The 27,974-nt window shown below is 39.1% G+C and overlaps 2 protein-coding genes across 3 annotated transcripts in view; both read left to right on the forward strand.

The window, feature by feature from the left end:
- Nucleotides 1-3,219, forward strand: part of RabGGTa (Rab geranylgeranyltransferase subunit alpha) — a 105,107-nt gene extending 101,888 nt beyond the window's left edge. For both annotated transcript variants that reach the window (XM_071594623.1, XM_071594622.1), the window contains 2 exons: nucleotides 496-645; nucleotides 1,083-3,219. In XM_071594623.1, coding sequence (XP_071450724.1) covers nucleotides 496-645; nucleotides 1,083-1,501 — 569 coding nt within the window. In that variant the 3' untranslated portion in view covers nucleotides 1,502-3,219. The remainder of the gene's footprint in view (nucleotides 1-495; nucleotides 646-1,082) is intronic.
- Nucleotides 3,220-13,757: 10,538 nt separating this feature from the next.
- Nucleotides 13,758-22,733, forward strand: LOC139696009 (serine-rich adhesin for platelets-like). Its single transcript, XM_071594620.1, has 2 exons — nucleotides 13,758-13,991; nucleotides 20,070-22,733. Exons 1-2 carry the CDS (start codon nucleotides 13,803-13,805, stop codon nucleotides 22,731-22,733), a joined length of 2,853 nt encoding a protein of 950 aa, XP_071450721.1. The 5' UTR covers nucleotides 13,758-13,802.
- Nucleotides 22,734-27,974: the final 5,241 nt, after the last annotated feature.

A 27,974-nucleotide genomic window follows, 5' to 3' on the forward strand; every position in this document is an offset into this window, starting at 1 on the left:
ACCACACTATCATTGTTTTTGAAGAACGTTTCTGCGACAAAGCCTCAATGCTCACCAGACCACTGCATGGTGACTACTATAAGTGGCATCGTTTCCTCCAGCTAATGCCACTAGTTCCACTCCACTAATTCACCTGCAAAGCTCTTCAGTGATTTTTTGAAACTAGGGAGTTCTTCCCACCCTGTTCCTAGGCTGTGTTAAAATTTCAGAGCAAACATTGCAGCTCTATCAGTTTATTCTATTATGCTGTAAGAAAAGTATTAATTAAGATGTTTCAAAGTAATAATATAGGTAATAAGCTATTTAAGTCTTAATGTACTAATAAAATAAAATCTCCTATAGCCATAATTAGTTAATGTAATAAGCCTAAACTTTAAGGTAATAAGTTTATATATTATATTTATAGGAGTTTTCATTTTATTTTATTCATTTACAAGGCTGTAGAACTCAAGTTCTTAGATTTTATTGCTGTGCTGTTGATCATTTCCATTTCAGGGACATTGCTCACGTCTGTGCAGCTGCTGAGAACTCTGAAAAAGAGAGATTGGGGACCAAATAAAGATTTGTACCACACAAAAATGATAGAATATTTGCTGAAACTGAAAAAAATTGATCCATTACGATCTGGATTTTATTCAGATTTGTGTAAGTACCTATGTATTAAATTAAATTTAACCAGCTGAAGCTATTTTGATAATATTATAAAATGTCCAGTTTACTCTTACTATATGCACCTTAAACTCTTTCTTTACCCAATTAGTATATTTAATTATGTTCTTTCATATATAAACAAGTTTTTCTGATAAAGTCAAAGTCACAAAAACCAGATGAGCAATTTGAAAGAACAGATTTTAATTTCCAATTGAGTCGAATCAATTATTTTCTTGAAAGAATCCCTCTTTATATTTATTTAACTTATACCAATGAACTTGGCCATATGCATATTACTGTCTTGACATTTTCGATGTTATTTATTACTTGCTAAAATAATTTGCCATTATATTATAGCTGCCTCCATCTCATTTGTCATGTTCACTCATGGTGTTGTTTTCTTATTGCCTTTCATGTCTCTGGAACTCCAGACAGTGACTGTGTGCTGGATGCAGCACTCGATTCAGAAAGGGTGAAATCATCATTTCTGGATCTCTCTTCTCTTTCTCTAACCACCCTTCCCTCTCCAACAGTACCTCTGCCCATACCATTTCTCCTGGCCACAAAAATTGATCTTTCGGGTAATCCATGCTTGTCACTTCCTAGTGTAAGGCCTGGGACTCTTGCCTGCCTGGCCCATTTGCTTCGGTTGACACATCTCCGTATTGGGGCTGATTTTAGTAAACTTGTGTCCAGTAACTCTCTACCTGGCATCATTCCCCGATTGCCTCGACTTTTGAATCTTGAGCTAATTCCAAATACTACTGAGTCTGCAGTATTAATCCCTCAAGATATTTTAACTGCTTTGAAGGAGTTATTTCCAGCACTTCAACAAATCAAACCTGTTTGATGGACTGTGATTCTAGATGCATATGAATTAAACCCTGTGAAGGCCTTGTGATTGATTACCTATATCTGTACTTGTTTGACAGTAATATGGCTGTGCTAACTGAATTGGGAAACAATATGTTCCGTGCACAAATCAGCTATGAAATTAAATATCATCTCTTTCGCTGCAAAAAAGATATTTAACTTGACTTTGGTGCATCCTGCAGTAACACTGGAAAATTATACATTGTTGAGAAAGGGCATTACAAGGTATAGTCACGGAATATTTTACTGGAACTTGTGAGTGTTTGATCGCAAAATTAATCGGAATGGTAAGAAGAGATTAGAAGAAGAATAAAATCACAGAAACATAAAGCACACAACTAATGGCTTCAGTTACTTAGTGAGAGGAAACAATTAAAGGTATCACGCCTGAAACGTCTCTTTTTACAAGTAAAGGTAATTTTTTTTTTCGTTTCTTAATTTTGTCTATAGGAGGAGGAAGGTGTATTACTGTCCCATTTCAACCACATTTCCCCTGATACAGCGCAAGGCTCACCAGGGCTGGTGCAATTATGAGAGATTTTTTCTATGTGCTTTCGGGTTTTTCAGAAGAGGATCAGCTTCCATTGAATCACAGTCCAAAGAGCATCATGTGTTCATTTTACAAACATTTAAGGATTATTTAATTACAGAAATGTCTTGAAAAAAATAGACATCTTCAAGGCCTTACTTTTTAAACTGTGATGGAACTCTTATCAAATTGCCTGTAATGCACATCTCCTGTTTTGAAGAGCTGTAAAAATGCCCTAAATAATTGCTCTTCTCAGCAATGTATAATTTTTCTTACATTTCATGGCCATTACTGTAGACCTTACTTATTTTTCTTACATTTTCTTACATTACTGTAGACTACGTAAATACAGGTCTGTATTTTTTTACAGCGAGTACTTAATGCAGGCAGTGTTAAGAAAGTAGTAATTACCAACTTCAAATTGTTACTCTGCCAATGAGAGGCTAACTATTTTGAAAAAAATAAGGCTTTATCATATTGTATTTTAAGACTCCTATCACTACAAACTATGTTAAAGCTTTTGCATTGTGAGGAACGTGAAGGCTTCCAATTTCATGTATTTCTGCTGATAAAAGTTTTGTCAGCTGTAATGTTGGTGAAACTATTGTCAGCAGCAACACTTTCAGGGAAACTTTGAAGCATGAAGCATTCATTCAACACTTTCATATGAGTTTCAATGCATTAATTTCTTGAAACTTTTGGATTGGGCAGTGCATCAAATGGAAGTGATCTAAGATAGAAATGAATTGCATGTGATTGTTTCCAAAAGATTTACCTTACTGTTGGTGGAAAAAAGTGATTGAAACTTCAAATGAATGGCCAAAATTAGAAGTAATCTAAATTTTCATCTTGTTTTAGACAACTGAAGAAAATTTAAATGAAGATTTGACTCTATATCCACCATAAATTGTATGATGAATTTTAAATTTATGCACGGAGGATTTTTTAAAAAGTTATATTAAATAACAATATCCCAATCAATATTTTTTTGTCTTCTCTGAAGGTGTACAATGATGAAGTTTAGCAGGCACTTGAAATCATTTGCAATTCCGTCATAAAATAAATGCTTTCCTACAAGTAACTATTTGCACAATTGTAAATATTGAATAAGATCCTTTAACCATTTGTAATTCCGTTATTGAGTAATAAAAACTCTTATATATAGATATATATATATATATATATATATATATATATATATTAATAATACCCAAAGCCTCAGAAGTTACTTTTTCATCAATTTTCCCTTATAAATATGCCATGCATATATATTTTAAATAGAATTGTTCTTAACAGAAGATGAACATCTTAGCATTTCCTAGTACAAGAGTTCTTTCCTTAAACAGTGAAACAAAGGAATTTGCAAAAACTGATTGTAATATTAAGTTTTTATCTATTTTCTTGAAAAGGCATTGAATAGAAAGAGACCTCTGAAATTTACTGTGTTGTTTTTTACAAGAGTTATTTAAAAAAAAAATAAGACCTCATGATATGCCATAGGCCTCATGCTCAAGACCTCATGATATGCCATAGTCATGCCATATTAAAGTTAGACAAAACTTAAGGAACTGTGTGATTAATGGGCTCTTTCCTGGGAGCAGTTTCAGATTATTATCATAATGTAGTACTCATGAACTGTTTGCTCTCGTTTTAGTGCTCCTATTGCAATGATTAGCGTAGCCTTTTTCTTTCTGGAAAATCGCATAACCTTTGATTTATGAATGTTGATTCTCATATCTATTGCACTGAATTTCCAATTCACTCAGCAATGCTTGCAACCCCTTCACTGACTAACAAACTAGAGCTGAGTCATCAGCAAACCTAAATGATTTAACGAATTCCCCTGCTACTTTCATTCCTACCTCCACTTCTTCCCATGCCTCTTAAATCATTGCCTCCACATATACCTTGAACAGCACTGGTGGAAATGGGCAACACTGTCTTAAACCTCTTCCTAACACTCCCCATCCAGACTCTCTGCCCTCCACTTACACCTGAGCAGTCTGAGATATGTGCAGGTTGCGGATTAGCCTCCTGTCTCTACAAGCAATTCCAATTTTATACAATATACTCCTTAGTTTTTCCTAATTCACTCTATCAAATGCTTTTCCGAAATGCACAAAACAGGCAAATACATGCTAATTTTATTCTATATTCTCCTCAATTAGTGATCTCATTACTGCAATAGCATCAAGCGTGCTTCTCCCCTTGATGATCCTGAGAACAACTTTAGCTGTGTGGGAAATCAAACTTATTGTTCTGCAGTCCTCTCATGATGTAGCCTGTACCTTTTTCGGAATAGGAACTAACGCATCTCACAAAGTCTTTCAGCCAGATTCCTTCTTCAAAGATGCTGTGTGTCAGTCCATATAGACATTTCCTCCCACATTTTCCCATATCTTTTAGTAGTTCCGCAGGAATGTTGTCTACCCCACGGCCTTATTTGATTTCATCTCCTTTAATGCCCTTCCTATCCCATCTTCGAGTATACCTGGACCTAAGCTATCTACATCATGTTCTCTTCCTATGTCTAACCTTGTTGGCCTAAATTCTTGGCTGTACAGCTCTTCTATACAGGTATATTCCTTCTTTCTCTCGGGGATCTTTTCTGTGCCACCCATTATCTTAGCCAACTTATCTCTGACTTTTGACACAGATCTTCCCTTTTTACTTCCCAATAGTGATTTAACCTTCTTGTATAGCTCACCAATTTCACCCTTTGGAAACTGACCATATCCTCATACTGCGTCTTCCACCATCCTTCTTTTGCTTTGTTTGATATCCGTCTTATTTTATTGTTTAAGTCTTTGTACTTTAAGTCACCTAGCGTTTTCCCTGTATACCTAGGCCTTTTGTGGTGTCCAAACAAAGTTTTGGTGATAATTAACCCGTGTCTCCTTCAGAATTTGATTGCTTTCTCCCCTCGGTCATAACTCGTACCTAAACCGTAGTCCCCCACCCTATCACCATCTCTACCGTCGCATTGCAATCCCCCATTACTATCAAATGTTTCCCTGTGGGAACACAGATTATGTGCTCTAACTGATCGTATATCCTATCGACTTCTTCCTTCTTATGATTACTTGGTAGCATATATACATAAACAATGACCAAGTTCGTTGGTTTTGCTTTATCTCTGCTAGAAATATTCTATCCGTTGCTTGTTGTAGGTTTACTACGCTTCTTCCTGCCTGTTTATTCAATATTATGGAACCCCTCGTTGGCTCTCGTCCCCTCCGCTGTAAATTACTCTATAAATATCACTCCAGTAATCCCCGCTATCTCACCTCGCATGAACCCAAAATATCTGTGTATCCTCACGGGCCCATGTGTATTCAGGACCCACACTGGCCCTCTATACACATGGGCCCGTGTGGGTCCAAAGGGTATACAATGAGGATGCCCACAAGTGTGGGCACCCCTATGGCTCTAGTTCTGCTACAACCATATTTCAGGGCTGCGCGGGGACAAGAAGAAATAAGAGCAAAACTATCCAAAAATGATGAAGATCTAAGTCTTCTGAGATTAATCCTCGTAGGTCCAAAATGTTTGGACAACAGTTTCGCCGGCGTTGCAGCCGACGTCTTCAGGTCAGAAGTGATTGATGCTGGTTTTTGTCCATATTTTTCTTGTCCAAAAATGATTGTTCATAAAAGGAAACGGCACTCTCTCGCACGCAGTGTTCAAATATCTGTCAGAAGCTTCACTACACTCCGCCCCACTTAATTCTTCCCTCACTCTCCCTTTTACTGCCCAGTAGCCGGACCTGATAAGAGGGAACACTTCAAAGCCAGAGAAGCGTGCCTTGAAAAGTTAGAGACAAGAGGTGTCAAGGGGCCGCCGTCGACACCCGGAGGTCGACAACGAGAAAAGAAAGTTCCTTCTCGGGATCCCTGCATTTTATAATGTTAAAGATATATGCAATCGACAAGCTTAATAATAGTGTAAGAATAAAAACGAAGAAACAAGGAGGGAAATAAAATTGAGGGAGAGTCGCCGGGATCTGACCACACTGAGTGAGATCATCTGGGTGGTGGCGCCACCGTCCCTCCAGATCCACGTGTCGGCGCCTACTCGGGTTTCTCTCCATCAGCGGCCATTTGTACACCTCGGTCCTCTTCGCTGCCTCCTCTTCCGGTCCTTATGTCGTCCTCCGCCGCCCCGTCCTACCCCTTGGCCACCGTACTGTCGAACCCCCGTGAAGTGCTCTATGTACATATCTCGCGCGACAGTGTAATGGCTGCGGAGACCATCTTACGGCGAACACTGCGGATGCGAGTTGTCAGGATGTAGAGCCTGCGAAGACGAGAGCATCGTTACCAAGTTACCCAGTGCGCCCACCATCGATGCATCCAGTTGAATCTAGAGCAGCTTGAAGGCGCACCGAAATCGCATCCAACGAACCAGGGCGCCGTACTGGAACAACTACGTGCAGTGGCGAGGACCTCTTGATGGCTGTCAAAGTTGGTTGATGGTTGACAGTGTCAAGTCTATGACCTGTACCGAACCCGTCGACAACTCGCAGATGACTAGGTCCGTCATCAGGAGCAAAGGATCCCCTGGGCACCCGCTGTTCCACTCTGACCTCCCACGACGCTTGTAGGGCTGTCCTCAGGAGGTTCATAACTTAGTTGTGATTTCATTGGTCCGAGTGTGGCAGACAATAGCAGATGACGTTCGCCCGCCTTGCCGCAGACTTGGCAGCGGATGTCTCCCCTCGCGGCGTCCCTTCTTGCGGCGTTCAGGAGCAGGATGCTCAAGCGGGCACCGTGAATGAAAGGCCAGTCGCAAAACCGGGTGTGTCTAGCCACCCGGACTGAATGGTCCGGGTCCGGTGTGGAGAGGAGGCGTGGAAAACCTTTCCCCGAAAATATGTTAAAATATTAATGGTACGCTCATCAGTTAGTCATTAAGGGTGGTTATTCAGTAATAATTAGAGTGTGTGTGCAGATGAAATATACATAGGTAAAACTACCGCCTTCCTCGTAATCGAGTACCTGGCCAAGCACTAGGCGGCAAGAAATGCTGCCCCAGCCACCCAACATTCTTTCTACAGCTCATCCGACAATCTTTCCTCTATCCGACGTTAGCATTCCATTTTCTCTCAATGCTTTCCCCGTCTGACTTTCCTCCCTTCCTGAAATACCTTCCAATATTTGAATGATAGTTACAACAGAATTTTTTTGAAAATTGATGTCCATTGCCGCAGATAGCCGTGCCGTGTTCCTTCACCGAAATCTCCCGCTGATGAATATCGAAATGTTAAGATTTCACAGATTAAAAAAAATCATCTGCCTTGTCCGGAGAATTTCCCTTAATAGTATCCCGGGGTGAACAAAGGCATCTGGGATGAATGTTTTCGCAGCAATCTATGAAATTGCGGTTTATTCATAAATGCATACAGTCGATGGACATACGTAATAGAATTTGATCGTAATTATGTAAAAATGATAACGCCCGAGGGAAAAATTACATTAACCTATAAAAACTAAATATCATTCATGAATCGAGCGCAATTAATTAACAGCAAAGGAAAAATCTAACATAATATCATAACTGTTTTAGAAAATCAAGACTGCGACGGTTTATTTCGATCGTTTTAGGTGTACTCGTAAGTAAACAAATTCAAGACGATGAAATAATATCTGTAATGATATACAATATTTGTACAAATAGTATCGGTAACAGTTTTTCTTGACGTGTGCGTGAAGCTCTGACTTCAGACCGCCGGTTTAGTGTGTGCATGATCGCAGATCGTATTGGAATAATATTGGATAAAATGACAGTACATAGCATTATCACTGAAAACTTGGTGATACGAAATAACTGCGCTAAACTCTAAGTAAGACGACCAAGAGTCAGAGCCGAGTGCCTACATGCGAAGACTTTCTGCGACGACATCGCGACGATTCCCCAACAACCTTACAGTCCATATTTGGCACCAGTAGATTATTTTCGATTCCCTAAAGTGAAATCCTTCCTCAAAGGACACCACCATGGGATCCTTAATGCCGTCAAAGAAGCTTGCACTGATGCCCTCAAGGACCTTAGGGAATCCACCTACCAGGGAGCTTTCGAGTCATGGAAAAGCCGCTGGCAAAAGTGTGTCTACGCTCAAGGGATGTACCCTGAAGAATTTTGAGGCACCATGGCAATATCTGAAATAAATCTTATTTTTCCGAAAATTTACCCGATACTTTTTATGCAAAGCATGTATGTATTAAAATCATGGAAAACTACAGACGCAATATTGAAATTATTATTATCCACCACTCTCTGCATACGAGGGGCTGTCATTTTTCTCGAGAGTGATGAGAACTCTTGAGACAAATTTCCTCCGATGAAAAAGAGTATCAAAGGCACCCCTGGCAGCAAGTAAATCGTGAATTGCGATAAGACATCACGCTTTAATTTTGGAAGCTCAAGAACGTTTTGGGAAGTCTTAAATTATGACCTTATATAAGATGAATTTACCCGAATACAGTCTGAAGCAGCAATGACTCACATCCATTAAGATGATGCACGGGCAATGTAATAATAACATGGATGTTTTTAACTTAGACCGCCTAACACCCGAACAGCAAGTAATACAGAGGACGATAATTTTTCAGCTCCAGACACTTTCTACCTCGCATTATATAATCTATAGAGCCTGCCCAAATATAAAGTAAAAAAAGAAATCTTCTTTTTCCGACTCAAAAAGCGTTATCCTCAAAGGGTTTGTGCCTCAGCGGCAGACAGTGAACATTACATTTTGTGTGGAAGTCCTCAAAAGGTCGCGGAAAAATGCAGCGCGTCAAAAAGGAGATCGTTGCCAACTGACTGAGTGTCTGGCCAAGCACAATGCGGCAACGAACGCTGACCTAGAGCCCCGGTGTGGTACCGCTGTACTTCTCTTATGATCCCAAGAATAGAAAGGAGCTTCAAAGGCAACCATTTTGGAACGCTGATAACGTCAAAGCAGCCGTGACGAGGTACGTGAGCGAGGTTCCTGTTGACGCCTTCCAGGAAGCGTACCGCGACTGGTAGAGGTTCTCTGTCAAATTAACGAAGGTGGAGAGCACACAGTAGGTAGGGGAACACCCATTTCCCTGCCAGATGGGAAAATAAAATCACTTTAAGAACCTCAGTTAAATGATACTGGAGTAATGGCAGAGAAATTACCCTATTTGCGACCCTGTCGCCGGCCCGATGGCGGCGGGGTTACGTCAGTGCCTGCAAATCCAGAAGTCGTAGGTTCGATGCCCGTTTAGGTGAGTTTTCTTCCACGTAGGGCTTGGGTGCTTGTAACTGCCTTTAATGTTATATCATTGTTTAGCATCCGATGTAAAGTTCGAAAAAATGCTGTTTTCGAATTATCAATAAATAAATAAACATAGATTACGACGCCTCCTTGCAACTGCGGTATACCCGGTATAAATTACTCATTTTTTTATGGAAATTACCATGAGTTTCAGGAAGCATTCAGGATAACAGATATTGTGTCGCCATTTTGGTGCTCTCTCACCCCCTCTGTTGCCTCCCTTTTTGAGGCCATACTATTACCCCAAGGAGGGGCAGCATCTTCTTTTAATGCATTTCCTGACAAAAAGTATGAAATCTCTTGCGTCAAATATTTTCGAGGTGATAAACTCTTCCCTCCCACGATGACAGGTTGGAAAACAAAGGGCGATAAAGTTCGGGCCGCATTCTTCAAAATGAATAAGTCCTCCGTCTTAACAAAGAAAGTTGAAAGTTGAAAAATCAAGCACATTAGAACAACATCTTTTCCATCCCGCTTAAGAGAGCTGATTTCCAACAAGTACGCATTTAAAAGATGCTCGAGGCAACCGAAATGTGGGTTTTTAAACGCAGGCTGCGGATAGGCTGCTGGACCAAGTGAGACATTCTCAAGCACTGGGACGCATGAGCAAATCAAAGGAACTTGTGAGAGACATCAAAAAGCGCAAGCTGGGTTAAGAAGGTATGACCAATGGATTACGAATGTCCTGGCAGAATGAAAACATCACGAATAAAAAATGCGAGTGATTGTTACCACCTTGGAACTCTTTGGAGCAGGAGCCAATGATATAATCGCCAACATTTCCGAAGTGGATATTGCATGAAAAGATTATGAACGAATGAACTCCCGGGAAATACCCGAGAGAGTATATTAAAGGATCGCGATAAAAAAGAATGACTTGATATTGAAATAATGGACATATCTGTTATATCTATGTTTGCTTGCGGAAGACTAGAGCGATTAAGTGAAAATGCTAGGATGGGATTAACTACGAATTCTGGGAGCAGCGTAATGAAATTGCCCGAACAAGGAGACATTGGAGCGGAAACCACAAGATCACATACACAGGATCTGAAGACGGAAATGTAGCAACGAGGATAATGTTCCAAAAATATAGACGGAATGCAAGCGAAGAGCTTCCGTCAGTTAACCGAAAGCATCTCCATAGTTGATGATAGGGATAAAACCCAAAGCCACCATAAGACTCCCAAATAAACAAACCTAGAAGATTGAACGTTGATGAGAGGTCGGTTTTTCTATGATTCGATCGCCCTATGAAGCCAGGAATGAAAGAAAATCGGAAAATATTGATTAATTCTTTTCATAACATAAACTGATAATGGAAAATACTCTTCTTGAAGAAAACCACCGAATAATAAATGCACCAGTAAAAGCCCTAGCGATAGAGGAGGTGCTAGATAGAACACATTTTTTGTAAATCAAAGATTTAGGAATGGAGAAATCTTCAAATAACATTCTAGTGTGTTACGTGGCACAAACAAATTGAGTAGCCAAAAAAACTCCTTCGGCGGTAAACAATTTGTACCACACGTGGAAATAAATAAATGGGATTAAATTCAAATAGATATGCTTGCTTCATTCACACGATGTCCAAGCAATTGGTGAGGGTGAAAAACAAAACGCCAGGGAACAACTACGTGTGGAAAACACCTAACCACACACGCTCAATTAAAAGTCCGAATTTGAAAAATCATATCAACTTTCTGTCGCAGTGGTTACTCTGTTAGTTTGCCTGAAGAGTGACAACTTTGAGGACGGAATACACCCGTGTATGTGGGTGTGATTTGGTCTTTTCTCCACGGAGCTGTTCTTTAGCGTTTTGGTTGGAATTCCTCGCTAACTACTTCGTAGAGATAACTAATTTTATCCCATTCATTTGCTTCCACGTGTGGCACTTAATTTATTTACGACTTAAAGAGCATTTAATTTTTGTTGAGGCCTAACTTTTTAATCACACTTAACGATAAAGGCATGCCAACTAAAATGCATAAAGGAAAATAAGCAAAAAACAAAAGAGGGTAAGCAGGAAAACTGAAGGAAACAGCCAGCCTTTCAATGGGAGCAAGAAATAAACAAGGAAATAATAAGGAAAGGTACGTTGATATAGGGAGGGTAAACAGGATAGGAAAGATTGTGAATTATTTATATTGGACTAGTATTTGCAAAGGAAACCTTAGTTAGAGAGAGATAGAGCTCTCGTTAACAAGTAAGCAACGGAACTGATTGAGCAATTGCAGCGTTATGCAACAAGACGTTAATTTTTTCGGTCTCGTTACTTTCGCCCGAGTGCGTTTCGCCGTATTTCTCAAGATACGTGTAGTATACGACAATGCTCTCGATTTTCCAATGAAATACTCAAATTTTTTATTTCATTTTTCAATAAAAGTTAGCAGTTTCACTCTCTCTCTATTGATATTTGCAATGCTAAAGCAGAGTTTATCCAGTCCTTAGAGATCATTAAATGAAGTAGTGGCTCCGCCCCATTATAATCGTGAGGAATTCTAATTGAGACAGGCTACCGGCCATATTAGTCGTGCTTTGGCTTGAATTTAGTATTTGGTTTAAATCTATTCCAAAAATTTAGGAAACTATTTCGTTACAATTGATTTTATCGGAGTACTTGCTGGACAATACATGGATATGAAATACACGAAAGGAATATGTAAGGAATTGAAAAAATAGTAACTTTGTGATTTCACGGAAAATTTATTACGATACGACCCGGGTTTCGACGTTCAACGTCATCTTCAGGTTGAACTTCGAAACCCGGGTCGTATCGTAATAATTTTTTTGTGGAAGCAAACAGTTACTATATTTTTATTTCCATTATGAATCGATTCCACAAGGTTAGGCCGAAAATCATCAATTATATGACGTATGTAAGGATGGGACAGTATGAGGGTAAAACATTAAGGAGGAAAAAGTTTCCTTTAAGTTCAAAATGAGGATGTATTCTGAAATCAGTAGATCAGAGGTAAAGGTTATGTATTCATTATCGTTTAATATACTTTTCTTAGTAAAGAAATGCAATAATGTTTACAGATATATTTTTAAGAATACACGATATGAGTAGACCAGTAAAAAGAAATGCGCATAGATGGCTCACGGGGAAACTTTCACTTAGCAACAGGATAAAATTCAATTAATATGTTGAGGCTATGTTGTTACGAATTGTCTGATAAAATTCAAATATTAACCCCAAAAGAAATATAATTTAGTTATGATTGCGGATGCACATTTTTATCCAAAATTCAGTCAAAAAACAAAGTATTCACTGGAAACTCCTTCCTCATACTGGATATACTCATAGAGTGAAGGTTACATTAAAGATAAAATCTCTTCTATTAATTGGATGGAGGTTTCTTTAGCGATGATGCTACCAACCACATACCACACAACCTTACGGTTTTCAGGTTACTATGTAATTTAATAGTCATTCTAAGCTGTACCTGAGGGAAAAATCCCAAATTGGCATGAAGATACTCCATTTTGACTTCCATTCTATTTGAACTCTATTACACTCAATTTGCACAAAATCTTACTCTTAGCGTGATTGTTGACACACTGCCGTTTTGCCCATCTTATTCGCAAGCTCTCAGATGACAAATTAAATGCATTAATGCAGTGCAAAAGGTTAATATGTCATTAGACCCACAGAAGGAAATAAATCTCAAGATATAATTAAGGTGCTTCCGAAAAGCCCAAGCACTTCATTAAGAAGAACTTGGATGGCTAAGGTTTAATGCGAACTGTTCGGGAAATCTGCGAATTCTGAAAATTAATTTTCAGTCACCACGCAAAACACTAGCTTCAATTACCTTTGATCGACTACCTTTGACAAGGATGTTATAAAATTTTTGGATTAAAATTGGCTAATTATTCCATTTGGCATAGCTTCCCAAAATAATCTGCACCAGCTAGGACGTTTACTAATCAAGATGGTTTCCCTCGCTGGACCGGTAAAGTGTTGCAAAAATAAACGAGACAAATTCAAAATCTCAATAAACAGAAAATTTTTGACCGCATGGCCCGCCACGTGAAAACGTTCCGGCGTCTTCAACGGCGTCACCGAAAGAGGTCAAGTTGTTTAAATAGAATTAAGTCCAACCAAATCTGTTCTTATCTCCTCGTGGATGTGGCCGTGACAAAAATTAAAACTCCTTAATGTCTGCCCCGAGAATTCCAAGGAAATACATTTGCGCTCAATCTTTCGACCCTTTCTTCCTTCCGGCTACAGCTCCTTCTCTCGCTAAAGACTTGTTTCCCGTGAATTCTGCAGTATCCGCCGCCGACGGGATATTCCCTGGTACCGCCGCGTCCGCGGTCGTATCTGCTAGTCGACGCCATCAACTCGACCGCGGACGTGTTTCCCCATCGCCCGGGGGACTTTCGAACCTCGGCCTCTCTCACTCCCTTCCACTCCCGGCGCCGGCGGTTCGATCGCCGATGGCGAAGGGGAGCTACAACATCCAGAAGGGGTCGTGGGGAGTCGAGGCCGGGGGGAGCCGGGGGTCCAAGGCGAAGCCCAACGCGGACCCATTCTACTCCTCCCTCTTCCTCGCCATCACCGTATTAACTGTCATGTCCCTGTTCATCATCGCCACCACGCATCTGCTGAAGAGCTCCCCCAAAGAGGTATGTTTGAAAACTCCGTACCGAAAGAGGCAGGAAACTCGAGGGGCTGCGAGTCCACTATTCCGAGAAGCTACATTGGGCATTCAAGGCGCCTCAGCGTCTGAGGACCTATTTCTACATGGTGCGATGTAAGCCACCGCTACGGTGTGTAGCAGGTTGTGATTCAATACCAGTCATAGAACATTAAATGCTAAGTTTTTCTTAATTTTTAGATAAATATATCTTGCAAAATAATTTAATAAATGCAGATCATGATAACTACAGGTACATGAACTACGGAATCTAAGTGTGAAATACTACTTCTCTACGCGTAAGAGACGATTTGTTAAGGGACATGAAGGGCAATAAACTAAGGTTAGATGAGATAATGGCAACATATTAGGCCGCTTAGAATAGAAAAAGAAAATACTTTTCCCTCATTGCGCAGTTGAATACAGTTATTCTGATCCCTAATCCTTCGTGGGAAAAATGGCATCTTATATCTATCGGCTCTGCACATAATATCTCTCATTTTGTTGGCATGATCTCGCCTACCGTATTACGATGGGGCTAATAGAACATTTTCAATATCATCGCTGAATATTCCTCCTTCCAATTCATACAAGAGATTTAATCCGTAATTTAACCTTTGCTCCGTGAGTGATTCCCAGTCTAGCTGCTCTAATATTTTGGATACGCTTCTAGCTTTATCATAACAACGTTCTACAAAGCTAGCTCCTCTACGCTGCACGCGATCCAATTCGGCAATTAATCCTACTTCGTGAGGATCCCATATACTTGCAGCATATATACTAAATGAGGCCTAATGACAGATAAAATTTCTCTTTGACCTTTTCATCACATTTACCCAGTACTCTTATAATAAATTCTAAGTTATTGTTTGCCAGTCCACATATCGCCCGTCTGTGTTTCACCCAGGAGAGGTCGTGAGTGAGAGTATCACCTAAGTATTTAATCGAGTCTAAGCTTTCTATTTCGGTATTTCTGATGCATGAGGTGCTCAGGAGGTAACTACCCGTTTCAAAAAGTCCCCACAACGCAAATTTTTTAAGTTTAATTTTGATTGCTTAATGTCTCACCAACGTTGTTTTGCGATAAGGTCATCTGCTAAAGTTACCTTATGGTTCCTTAGGATTATGTATATCTCTATAAACCAGTGCATCTTCGACAGATATACCCATATTTCTATAAAACAGGAAGTTAATGTCGTCAGCGAGAAGAAAGAATTAAAGATGACCGATAACACTTCGCTGGGCAACATCTGAAGTGACTTCTACCGCAATACAGCCAACACCATCTATGATTACCCTTTTTAGGCAACCATTCAAAAGTTTTTAAACCAGCTTACGACATTTTTATCAATGCTATAGGCTTCTAGCTTGTGAGTAGCCTGCTATGTTCCACTTTGTTGAAGAGTTTTTTTTTATCCAGAAAAACCGCATCCACTGGACCATTAGTTGCGTCCAGACTCGCTAGGCGCTAGGCTTTTAGATTCCTAAATGTTAGGCGCCTAATTAAAAGGCAGCTTGAGTATGGACACCCTACGCAGAAGTACTACCATCTAGGTGACTAAGAATTAGGAATAAACAGATGGTTTCTGAATGTAAATATTTTGATTTTTGACAGCTTGTGCAAACATTTTGGTGTAGTTGCAAAATCGTGTAATGGTTTTTGCGTAATTTTGAGTTCACTTTACAATTCATTTGGCTGTCTTTATTAAAGTTTTCCATTTCTTTCTTTTAATATAGTAATTTGGGCGATTTTTGGTCCTACTTTCGTATTCATTTTCTCTTATCGGACAATATTTAACTTCATAGATTATCCGTTTTTTTATATTTTGCTTTGAGTCAGATATTATTACATTTCAATAATTTTTCTTTTTTTTTCTTTTTATATGATATTTTACTCCAGGGTAATTTTTCGGTCATTAATCCTTGTCAGTAATTGCTTAAAGATATGCTTTGCATCATCCGTAGTTCATTGATATTGATGCATATTTCTCTTGCTTAATTGAAAAAAATTTCTGTTAATTTTAGTATCAATTAAATTTTGATCCTACAGATAGTCTTCGTCGGCGCTCTTTCATTTTTGTCGGTTTTATTACTATGTGGGCTTACGTAGTGAAACGGTGACTCCTTTTGCAAAAGTTTGGCGAACGACCTATGATTACCCAGTTGAATTCATGCTGACAGCTATACATATTCTTACTAAGGACATTATTATATGCTTACTCTCTCCAATCCAACATTGGTACGCTTTAAGATTATTTTCCCTTACGTTTATATACCAAAATAAGATTCAACAAGTGCACAAACGAGGCATGGATACAAACAGGATGGCAAAGACGATGTTCTTAGTCATGAAAAGAAGCATCAAACAACTAAATATTTTTTTACCTCTACATTTCAAATATCTGTATCCAATAACTTGAGACAATAAAGTTATTACAAGAATTAAGCTACATTAAAGCGGATGGCGTCAAATTTCTCTTACTTAAGGAAAGCTCAGCCTTTTCCCACCTCACGTTAATAAAGCCTTCGTTTTTTCTACGAGTAAAAGTGTACTCTCTCAAAGAAATAACCAACGTTATTGTGACCAACATATATAATAAACTCCCGTCACGGTGATTATTATTCTACTAGTTGTTCCGCTTTTAGCACTTGGAGATATAGGGTTGCAATTTGGCGTATTTAGGATAGCCTTCTTATGTCTTAAATTCAGGGCCGAAATAGTTATCTAAATTACCCACTTGTTGCCTAACGAGTTTGCACACCCTTCAAGATGGCGTCCACCCTAAATCGAGCTATTTTGGCACCTAAATGAGTTTGGACGCAACTATTATTTCCTCTCGAACCCAAAATGACATGAGCAAAAGGCACTAGTAGTGTTCCTCAGGATTTAACCTTTCGGAAACCACGCTGGATTCTCATCAATAACTCTTGACTATCGAGATGCCTCGACATCGAACTAACAATTATGTGGTCAATGATCTTGCATCATATGGGTGTGAGGGAAATAGGTATGTAATTACTTCTTTACTTAATCTGTAGCATCTTCCGTCTCCACTTTTACATATAGGTTTTACATTAGCCGTTTTCTAGTCACTGTGAACCTCATGATCAATTAGAGGCTTCTAAAATATCATTTTTAAACACGGCACATTTCCGACGCTATTTTTTAAAAAATACGAGCTGATTTAGATAGGGTCCGGTATATTGTATGAAATTATATTCATGTATGCTAGGTAATCCCAAGAAGATGAATTCTGAGCATTTCTTTCAGAAAAATAAACAAATTAAATTTAAATTCTTGAAATTGGTGTCTTAAAAACTAGCAGTAGCGTAAGAGAATCTGTCGACACAAAACCTTAACGTTTCCTAACACAGCGTTAACGTCCACGTGTGCAAATATCCCTCATAACAAAGTTACTGTTGTTTTCTGCGCGTAATTATCTCGAAAAGTATGTGAAATGGATAAGTTACATGGGAATGATAAAAGCTCAAGATTAAAAATCTCTGCGAAATGTGACCCAAGAGTACGCACCAAAATTCCACCGTCGTTTCCGCAATTAGGTCACATCCGGTAAAAAGGCGGACGCAACGCAAAATCCGTTTTCCGGAATAATTTATGAATTATTCGTTCCACGCTCCCCTTCATGAGCTCAAGGGGAGCAGTAGCATATCATTTATTAGAAGGGTATTGGGGAAATGTGACGACTACTGTCATCTTTCTCTAATTAGGCCTCATTTGGAATATGCTGCTGTTATATGGGATCCTCATGGACTGATTGCGTGAAGCATAGAGGAGCTAGATTAGTGAAACGTTGTCATGACAAACTAAGAAGTGTATCTAAATTATTTGAGAGGAGCAAGACTGGGAATCACTCACGAAGCGAAGGTTACATTACAGATAAAATCTCTTCCATTAATTGGAAAGATTTCTCTTTAGCAGTGATGCTGAAAATGTAGTATTAGCCTCATCGTAATACGGTAGGAGATCTCATGCAAATAAAATTAACGAGATTAAGCGTAGAACAGATAGATTTAAGATGTCATTTTTCCCTAAAGTGATAAGGGATCAGAATAACTATATCCAACTGCGAAAGGGGAAAAGAGTGTTTCTTTTTCTTCTTTCATTCTAAGGAGTGCGTTGCCATTATCTCATTGCCCTTCTTGTTGCTAACAGCTCCTCTCGAGCCCTTTCCTTAGAGAAAAGCTGGGATAGTATGCATAGGGATACTTAGATATAGTAGTTTATGTACCCGTAGTATTCATGATCTGCATTCTTTGAATTATTTTACAAATAGATATTGCAACTAAAAATAACGAAAATATTAAAATTTTTTGCTCTATGCCTGGTGTTAAATTACCCTGTGACAAACCTTAACTGTGGCTTGGTGGGTACCATGTACAAAAAATATATACGGTCATCTCAGTAAAGACGGTGGGATATGAATTTAGACCGACGTGCAAGGGAACAGTTCAAGATGCCGTGATAATTTAATTGATTTGGATATTCAGGAGTCAGACATGATTTAACGCCGAAACGGTTTCGATCCACCCCTGGCGGTAGGGTCGGCACAGCACCCACACATTACCCCATGCTTTGAGAGATTTTTCCCCATACTTGGCAAGCGATTACAACAGCAGGAGGAACATACAAGGCTTGTATAAAGGGCTGAGTGGAAAATTTCATGGGAGACTATTTAATCCAATTAGATCTGCGTTTAATCAAGCTTTATTCAGTCACCCAAGGGCTTGCATTCATAGCTGTGAGCATTCGAAAATAGATGCATGCATTTAAGAATTAATAAAATTCATGAAAATTTTAAATGGAATGAAAATCGGAAGAAGAATTAGGCGTACGTAATTTGAGCATTGAATTCGTTTATTGATGGTTTGTGTTAGATGGTTGAAACCATTGATGCTTTCAATTAGACGATTACCTTGATGACTTTCAATCCAATCGTCTAATCTTGGGGTCAATACTACGCAGAGTTATTGTAAAGTTTAAAGGGCAAAGTGAAAAATAAACAACCTCACCCCTTGTGTATGCTTTTACGAAATGTATTTTGCGAAAATGGGCGTAATGCGTCGTTAGATAATTATACGATTGGGGTTATATTGGTTATAGAATCGTTTGCATTGGGAAGAGAATTAATAGGATTTTGATGGGAGGTGTGAAAGGGGTGTTATATATTGTTATATATGGAGGGGGGAGGAGGGAAAAGATATAGAATTTTGGACAGAATGAAGGAAGATAAAAAGTAATAGGAGGAAAGGGGGAATATGACATGGATTAATATGCTTACATTGTGCAGAAGTGCTTCGGAAATTCACGATTTTAGGTTTATACACCATCAATTGATATGTATAGCATTTAATCCAACACTAACTCCCAGTAAAATGACAGTGCATTGTAGTAAACTTGTGGGCCGGAGCCCTATGCATTTTAACAACGTTGTAATAGTAGCTGGGGATCGAGATGGTGCGGTGGCTGGCTTCCCACCCAGAGGGTTCAAATCCCGGCGGTGTTGAATATTTTTCAGTGGTATCTCGATCCCTACTTGAGGTGCTTTGTGGAGGGCACTTTGAGTGAGTACACCGTCGGATGGGACGTTAAGCTGCGGACCCCTTGGCGCCTTTCGTTTAGAGCAGGCTAATGCTGACGCCGGGTTTCTCTCCACCCTTCATCCTTTCCTGCCCATCCCTAATGGCGCAAATGACCTCAGCTGTCGGTCGCCTCCCCTAAATACTACTACTAATAGTTGCTCAGACTGAACAGAAAGTGATAGTGCTTGACGGCGAAGAAAATTATTTAAAAAGAGTTAATAAATGTTACACTCCTCTTTAATGATTACACGAAATAACGCGGTGTTTTTTTCAAAAGGTAATCGATCTCAATTAAAATTTACAGGAAAATGGATACATGTTCCTATAAAAGGAGTAATATCTTACAAAATCTCCTGATTACCGATATATATTATTATGTACCTTTTACTCGAAATCAATTTTTCCGTGACGTTTCATACGTTCGGTGAGTTTTTACATTAACGATTTCATTTTATTCTGTTCGCAGGAGGAGAGCATGGTTTATATGGCTAGGATGACTGGACAAAAAATGAGTGAAAATGACAGAAATGCCGGAAAAAATGAGAGACTTACGATGGAAAGGGAAGAGTTAGAAGCCTCGGTTACCACAACTGCCGAGACTACTCACTTCGATGCATACACTCCTAATTCAACCAGCGCGACTACGGAGAAAGCGTCCACTTCCAATATCCCCGCCCTGAAAGACGACCAAAAGAAAACACATCAACTGTCAGAAAATAGCACCACCTCAGGAAATTTCGCAAATGAAAATACTGAGTCCTCGACTTTCGATGCTGCTCTTCTTACTACTGGAAATGAATGGGAAACTATCCAGACTTCAAATCACACTTCATCAAGCGAGGACAATGTGTCTACCATCACCACATCCTCGTCTTTAACTACAACGAGGATAGTTAAAAGCACAACTCAGGTCGAAAACGAAGATGAATCGAGCATAATAAATTTTTCATCGCAAGAGGTACCAGTTGAAGGTGTAAGCCCATCACAAGGAGACAGCATTCGGTCCAATACCACGACTCTGCCCACCGATGCGGAAGAGTCGGTACATGCGTCAGAGTTTCCAGTTTATGATACAACTCGGCAGGAATTGCTGCTCAAAAATAACTCAAAACAAGAACAACACAGGACTGACTCCGATGACATTCTCCAAACAAGGGATTATTCTGTACAGGAATCGGGATCGTTGGAAGAATCAAGTTCTCCGTCAACAACAACAGTATCCCATCATACACATTATCCTGATAACAGAGAAGTTGGCATTCATATCTCTGGAGCGAAGGACACCACGAAAGCGCAACAGTATTTATGGGAATCAGAAAATAAAACCATTATCGAAAAAGAAACCACTTACTCGATTCTACACACAACACACGAACCATATTTTACTCAGGTAAATGACACCTATGGGAAAGATACCAAGCATTCAAATTCCAAAGAGAGCCCAACTACTGTATCCCTTGAGGTTAAAAACGATTCGGAGGCTGCTGCAGAAGAATCGCCTTCAAGTGAGCATAGCAAAACTAGTTTATTGCCTTTACAATCGTACTCATCTTCGGAGATTGATTCCACCACTACAACCAATAACCCTACCGTAACCATGACGCTAGTTAATACGCCGAATCAGGCAGCCACCGAAGCGACGACTACTGAAAAAATTACGACGGAAAGAATTATAACTTTCGAGGACCTTTCCCAAAACTATCCGGATCCGTCTGCAACCAAATATCCCGAGGAAGACATTAATTATATGACGACTGAAAACACTTCATCCACTGAGGCTGCTGTAGATGTATTCCCTTCAGTTGACAATAGCGGAGATAACAAAACTGTTTCACTCCCATCACAATCAAATTCTTCTTTCGATATTGGGTCAATTGATACGCTAAAAGACCAAAATATAACCACGGATTCAAGTTATACAACGACCCAGATAACCACTGTAGTGGCCACTGCCGAAAAAATTACGACGGAAAGAATTATAACTTTCGAGGATCTTTCCCAAAACTATCCGGATCCGTCTGCAACCAAATATCCCGAGGAAGACATTAATTATATGACGACTGAAAACACTTCATCCACTGAGGCTGCTGTAGATGTATTCCCTTCAGTTGACAATAGCGGAGATAACAAAACTGTTTCACTCCCATCACAATCAAATTCTTCTTTCGATATTGGGTCAATTGATACGCTAAAAGACCAAAATATAACCACGGATTCAAGTTATACGACGACCCAGATAACCACTGTAGTGGCCACTGCCGAAAAAATTACAACGGAAAGAATTATAACTTACGAGGACCTTTCTCAAAACCATCCGGATTCATCTGCAACCAAATATCCCGAGGAAGACATTAATTCTATGACGAATGAGAACACTTCATCCACTGGGGCTGCCGTAGATGTATCCCATTCTGTAGACCAAAGTGATCATGACAAAACTGGTTCACTACCAACGCAATCAAATTCTTCTTCCGACTTCAACTCTAAGGATAAAATTAAACCTCCTACCTTAACCACAATTTCAAACCGTTTACCAAGTGAGACAACCACCGAAGCGAATACTATCTGGACAACTACAACCCGAATTGTACTCGTTGACGTAGACCAAGCTGAAAATCCTCGGAACTCGTCTGATTTCACAAAATTCCCCGAGACAATAAACGAATCCCTGACGAATAAGAACATTTCTTATTCGAAGGCTTCCACCGAAGGATTCCCTTTAGTTGATGACAGTGAAAACAAAAACAAATTGGCACTTTTACCATCCAATGCATACTCAGAGACTGATTCTATTGGCGAAACCAAATCTGCAACCAAATCCACAGAGTCCTCCATACAATTCAATTCAACTTTGGAGACTAATTCTATCCATACGACAGATATCCCTGCCGTAACCAAGCAGCTAGTTGATTTAATGACCGAGACAAACACCGAAGCTCCTGCTGCCTTGCCAAGTACAACACAAATTGTTCTGGTTGGCGAAGGCCTTGCTGAAAATCCCCGGAGCTCGACTGGTACCTTAAAGTCCCATCATACGACTACTACCAAGCCATCTCTCAACCTTCCACAGCCAAAGCAGTCTTATATTCCACCATCTGAAGCAGATTCTTATGAGGACTACGAGGATTGATCCATTGAGAGAAACAATTCATCGGATGGCTCGTGAGAAAGGATGGCAAGACGGTATCAACCACCATGAAGAGAGTCATCCAGCTGCGACTTACCTCGTGAATTACGCCATTCGATGCAATGAAGACATTTCCACAATCAACATTGCCATTAATCGTCTCGATGTCGATGATATTGATTCACGAAAGACATTAAGCGGCAGCCCGACCCGGGACAAGAGAATGAGCGCAAGGAGACCCTTCATTAAATGTTAACGACGTGATGAAAAAGAACATCTCATTCGTCACGGATAAACCATGAGAATTCCGAAGTGTGAGAAACCTACGTAGTTGACAAGGGGTCCTTCAGTTGAATAAACCGTCCAAACTGATATTCAATATCGCCAACATTTTTAATTGATGCAATTCGCTATGTTTTAGGGGTTGAACCTCTACATAAAATGTAATGCAATTATGTTTTAGCCGTTTAACTTCTAAAGAGATGTCCTACGCGGTTCACTCAGACATAAAATGTTGAAAGATATTAACATGATTTCAATATGAGTGAAAGAGTTCCAGGCACAAAAGAATTGGGAGGCCAAAGTACTTTAAAAGTTGAAACTGCCGTCCTCAGAAATTCTATTGGAAAATGTTGGCGGCTCTCTCTTTGCTGTTCTCACAAAAGACTTTGGGTCTGGGAACACTGATCTGTACGAATGTTGTCGTGTAATTTTGCCGAGTTGTGATTGGTTATGGGTGTCACACAAAGCGTTAAAAATTTTGAGACGAAATTTATCTGGATTGCTGTCGCATAAGAAAGCATATAGCATCAAGGCATACATTTGAAGGCAATTTCCTTTGCATTAAGGAAAACGATGAAATCCAACGGTTTTTCAACAAAGTGACCAAGGAATATTTCATATTTAAACTCATTCAGCCATTAACAATTTGGTTTACTTTCATTTCAGAGAACAAAAAGCGATATGGATATTGGGCTAAATTTTGTAGCAAAGAATTCAAGTTTAACTCATTAAAATTTCAGCACTTTTTAATCAAAGAATAGAGATCCCAAATGAAGAGCTGTTTAAAATACCTGAACGATCCAATATTTTTCTGTTAAAGTTCGCTCTTCAAATCAACACACAAAATAAAAGAATTGTGACTTCAATTATAAGCATGAAATTTTGGAAGTGAGAGCATAAATATACGTGTAACTATTGAACTTGTTTCAATTTGGTATGTTACCTTTAAGGCTGCCTAAAACTTCCATTCTATTTATTTTTGTAAAATTGTATATAATAATGGAATTGAAGTAATAAAGATACAATTAACAATTAGAAACATGCAAGTCAAATGATATTGATTCATTTATTACTAATATAAATCTCCAGAAATAATGTTTATTTAAGTACCATACCTCTATTTCGGCAACTAAAAAAGAACTGTTCAAAGAGTCATTGATATTCGAAGCAGTATTCAAGTGACAAATACAAATAAACTGCGGGAGATCCGCGATAGTAACATTTAACGAAGTCAACCGCTAATCCGTATTACAATGCAATAATTTCAAAGTCTAAAAGTTATTCAATGTAATATTCAAATTTTCTCCAGGAAAAAATGTCCAAACTCAGCATTTGAGAACCGTCACTGCTCGGGGTTTGTAAGACTCCGTTAGCCAAAATAGCTAAAGCTTATGTGGCAGAAGAAAGAACGGAATTAAGTCAGCGCTGGAAGGTCGACAAATGTTGGTATAGATATTTAGATATTTCAGTACCCTAAAAGCCACCGCTAAGGTAAGTGGCACACTAGATTACACACCAGACTAATTTCGACCTGAATATGACCCTGCAGTGTGGGAACAATATCATTCTGATCCCTTATTGTTCGTGGAAAAAATGAAATCTTAAATCTATCTGTTAATTACTTAATGTCTCTAATTCTATTGACATGGTCTCTGTTACCGTAGTACGATGAGGGTAATAATACATTGTCAACATCACTGCTAAAGAGAGGTCCTTCCAAATTATGCAAGAGATTTAATCTTTGATGTAACTTTCGTTCCGTGAGAGATTCCCAGCCTAGCTGCTCTAATATTTTGGATGCGATGCTAGGTTCATTATAAAAACGTTTTAAAAATTTAGCTCTTCTACGCTGCCCGCGATCCAATCCGACCTCAAGAGGAACCCATATACTTGCAGCATATTCTAAATGAGGCCTAGTTAGGCCTTAACATTTCTCTTTGACCTCTTCATCAAATTTGCCCAATACTCTTCAAAAAAGCCAAATTTTTAGTTAGCTTGTCCACATTTTCCCCGCATGTGTTTCACCCAGGAGAGGTGGTGAGTGAGGGTAAATGGTAAAAAGTATTTAATCGAGGCTACACATTCCATTCCGGTGTTCCCTGTGGAGTAGTCATTCTGGAGGTATTTGCTCTTTTTCAGAAAATTTATCACTACGCACTTTTTGATTTAAATTCTTATTGCCAAGTGTCGCACCAATTTAGTATAGCATTAAGGGCATCTGATAAAGCTGCTTTGTCCTCATGATCACAGATGTCACTATAATTCACTGCATCGTCGCCAAAAAAACATATCATACTAGTGGCTACGGAGTCAATTTCGTTAACGTTATGGAATTTGGGTTATGGAATACATCCCTCAAGGGACGGGCTTATAGTCTGTTCCATACTAAGATTTAATTCCTACAGGCAAATCAAAATACACCAGCCATAAACATCGAAAAGAACGCAGGAGGGAAGAAAACGAACGCCTGACGACGCAGAAGAATTCTTCTCGCCTTAGTAGCCTTGGCGGCCGAAAAGGAAAGGACAACACAAAGAGCCCTTGCAGTCGAATTCTGAGGTCGAATTGAACACGATGCTTTAATAAATTTCGGAATAATGTAAATTAACAAGGAAACTTTATATCCACGACCTTTTGTTTCAAAAACCATAAAACTCGAACGCACGTCTTATTTATAATTTGTTAGCGTACCGTTTAAGGCAGGTTTTAGATGGACTCGGACTGAATGCAGCTGAATTTCTAAGCCTCGTCTAACAAGGCATAACTTGATACCCTATGCCATATTAAATCCTTCTTCAACTTCGCATACATTCTACATTTAATCCAACATATCTCTGCCTTTCCTTTCCCTACCTCACTAGCCTTAGGTTCTCCTCTCTCATATCACAGTCATCAACAGTCCATCGCCAATCAAAATGCTCTGAATCCATTCTTCCTGCCTCCTTTGGATTTCTCCCAGCGACCCTCCCTCCTTCCCTTTCCCTGTTACCAGTACTTCTTCTTTTGTACATCAACGTGCACTAATTGAAATAATTGAATACCACCATATGTACACCTTAATAGGATGAAACCGAAGTGATTTAATTTCTAGCAAAATAATAGGGTTGTTTAAATATTTCACAAAATTATTATACTTGCATTAATATGCAAAGCAAAATATATGAAATTGGCCAAAATACATTTATATTCTGGAAAAAATAAAACAAGCTCCAGTGGGAAGAAGAGTTAATATAAACCAGAGTGAGGCAAAGTTTGAAGAGGCTTACAGAACGATGATGGAGTATTTTAACGAACGCAGAATAAAGTTATCGCCATTGGAGATGCATAAAAGAATGTGCATATTCATTTAATGATTCCATTTGATCTAAAGCGAAAAGATAGAAATAAAATTTGGAACAATGCTATGATATAATATGACGCATGAAATAACAAAATGCAATGGATTTTGATGAGAAATTAAATCTCATAGACCAGACTGACGTTGACGCTGCAGATAACTAGCGGGAAAACAGAACTAGAGGTAATACTATATTTTTGAAAATATTAATTAAAATTCAGGACAAGCCCCCACAAACTGCGAAGGAATATGATAAACATAATGCTTGATGGCCCATTCGAGGAACTTAACCGTCACCGTATCGAAGAAGAAAATAACCTAAAAAATGGTAATATTTTTGTAAACTATCATGGCAATCTAATAATTGAGACGGATCATCAGCCGGAAAATGATGAGAAAAGCAGACATAGAGACAGAGGAGCAAGAAAAGCTGTTCTTGGCCTTATTTTTATTGTGGAGAAAATAGCACGAAAACGGCAAAAGAGTTTTATTGCTTCGTGGATATGTGGCCTTCGCTAAATAATCGAGCCTCGGAAATCTAAGTGTTTCAAAACCTCAAAACATCATGGCACCTGATAACGTGGACCGAAGCATAATACACGTATCATTTTTTATATTTTAGTACCCTGCAAGCCACCGCTAGGGTACGTGGCAGAGGGTGAATACACACCTGACTAATTTTGACCCGAATATGACCCTACCCCGGTCGGACAATGTTATTATGATCCCTTATTGTTCGTGAAAAAGATGAAATCTTAAATCTATCTAGCTAGACACAATTTTATTTTAACTTGTTTGGACGTCCATTTTTATTGAAATGTTTTTTAGGAAAATGATTTTCCACTATTTTGGAGTGCCATATTCAATGTGGAGTGTTCCATGACCGTTTTTGATGGCTAAAACTAGCTTGAGCATCAAGTAATACTCCCGAAAATTTATTTATGGAATTTACGTTCCTGATGCTGTGAAATGTGATGGGTAAGAGCAGCAGAGAAAGTGATGGAAGAAATGATAATATAATACAACTGAGGGATGATGAAAATAATAAAAGGCACAGAAAAGAACTAATGAAGAGGGTGAAAAAAGGGTAAGGGAAAAGGATAAAGTTTATGGAAGACAAGTAGACAATTAAAAAAAGGGATACGAAAATGACACATTCCGGAGCACAGTGGTTCACTGAATTACGTAGCAGAGGACAACTTGCAATGAAGTATAGAGTGCAGTCAAGTATGAATGAAGAAAATTAGATCAATAGGAAATGCCAGTGCAGGGGTAAGACAGGGGTCGCCATTATCACCTGTGATTCTCAACGTATATGTGGAGAAAATGGTGAAAGAGGCTTGGGAAGGACTAAAGATGGGGATGAAAATCGGTGGGAAATTCATTTAATCAGTTAGGTTATGCAGATGATCGAGGTTTAGTTTGCCAATCAAGTTTACGGTCTCGGCTATCTCGTTTTCATTGCTTCACTACCGTAGGTACGTTCATATTCCGATTCTATGTATTCTCCACCAACTTCCATCCCTATGTCCAATTCTTCCCATACCTCTCTAACCATTTCCTCAGGTATACGTAAAGGCACGGGAGATAATGGACACCCCTCATCCTAAAATTCTCCACCCGAC

This window comes from Hetaerina americana, unplaced genomic scaffold, assembly GCF_022747635.1.
Source record: "Hetaerina americana unplaced genomic scaffold, ioHetAmer1.1.p SCAF_65, whole genome shotgun sequence".
Lineage (NCBI taxonomy): Eukaryota > Metazoa > Arthropoda > Insecta > Odonata > Calopterygidae > Hetaerina > Hetaerina americana.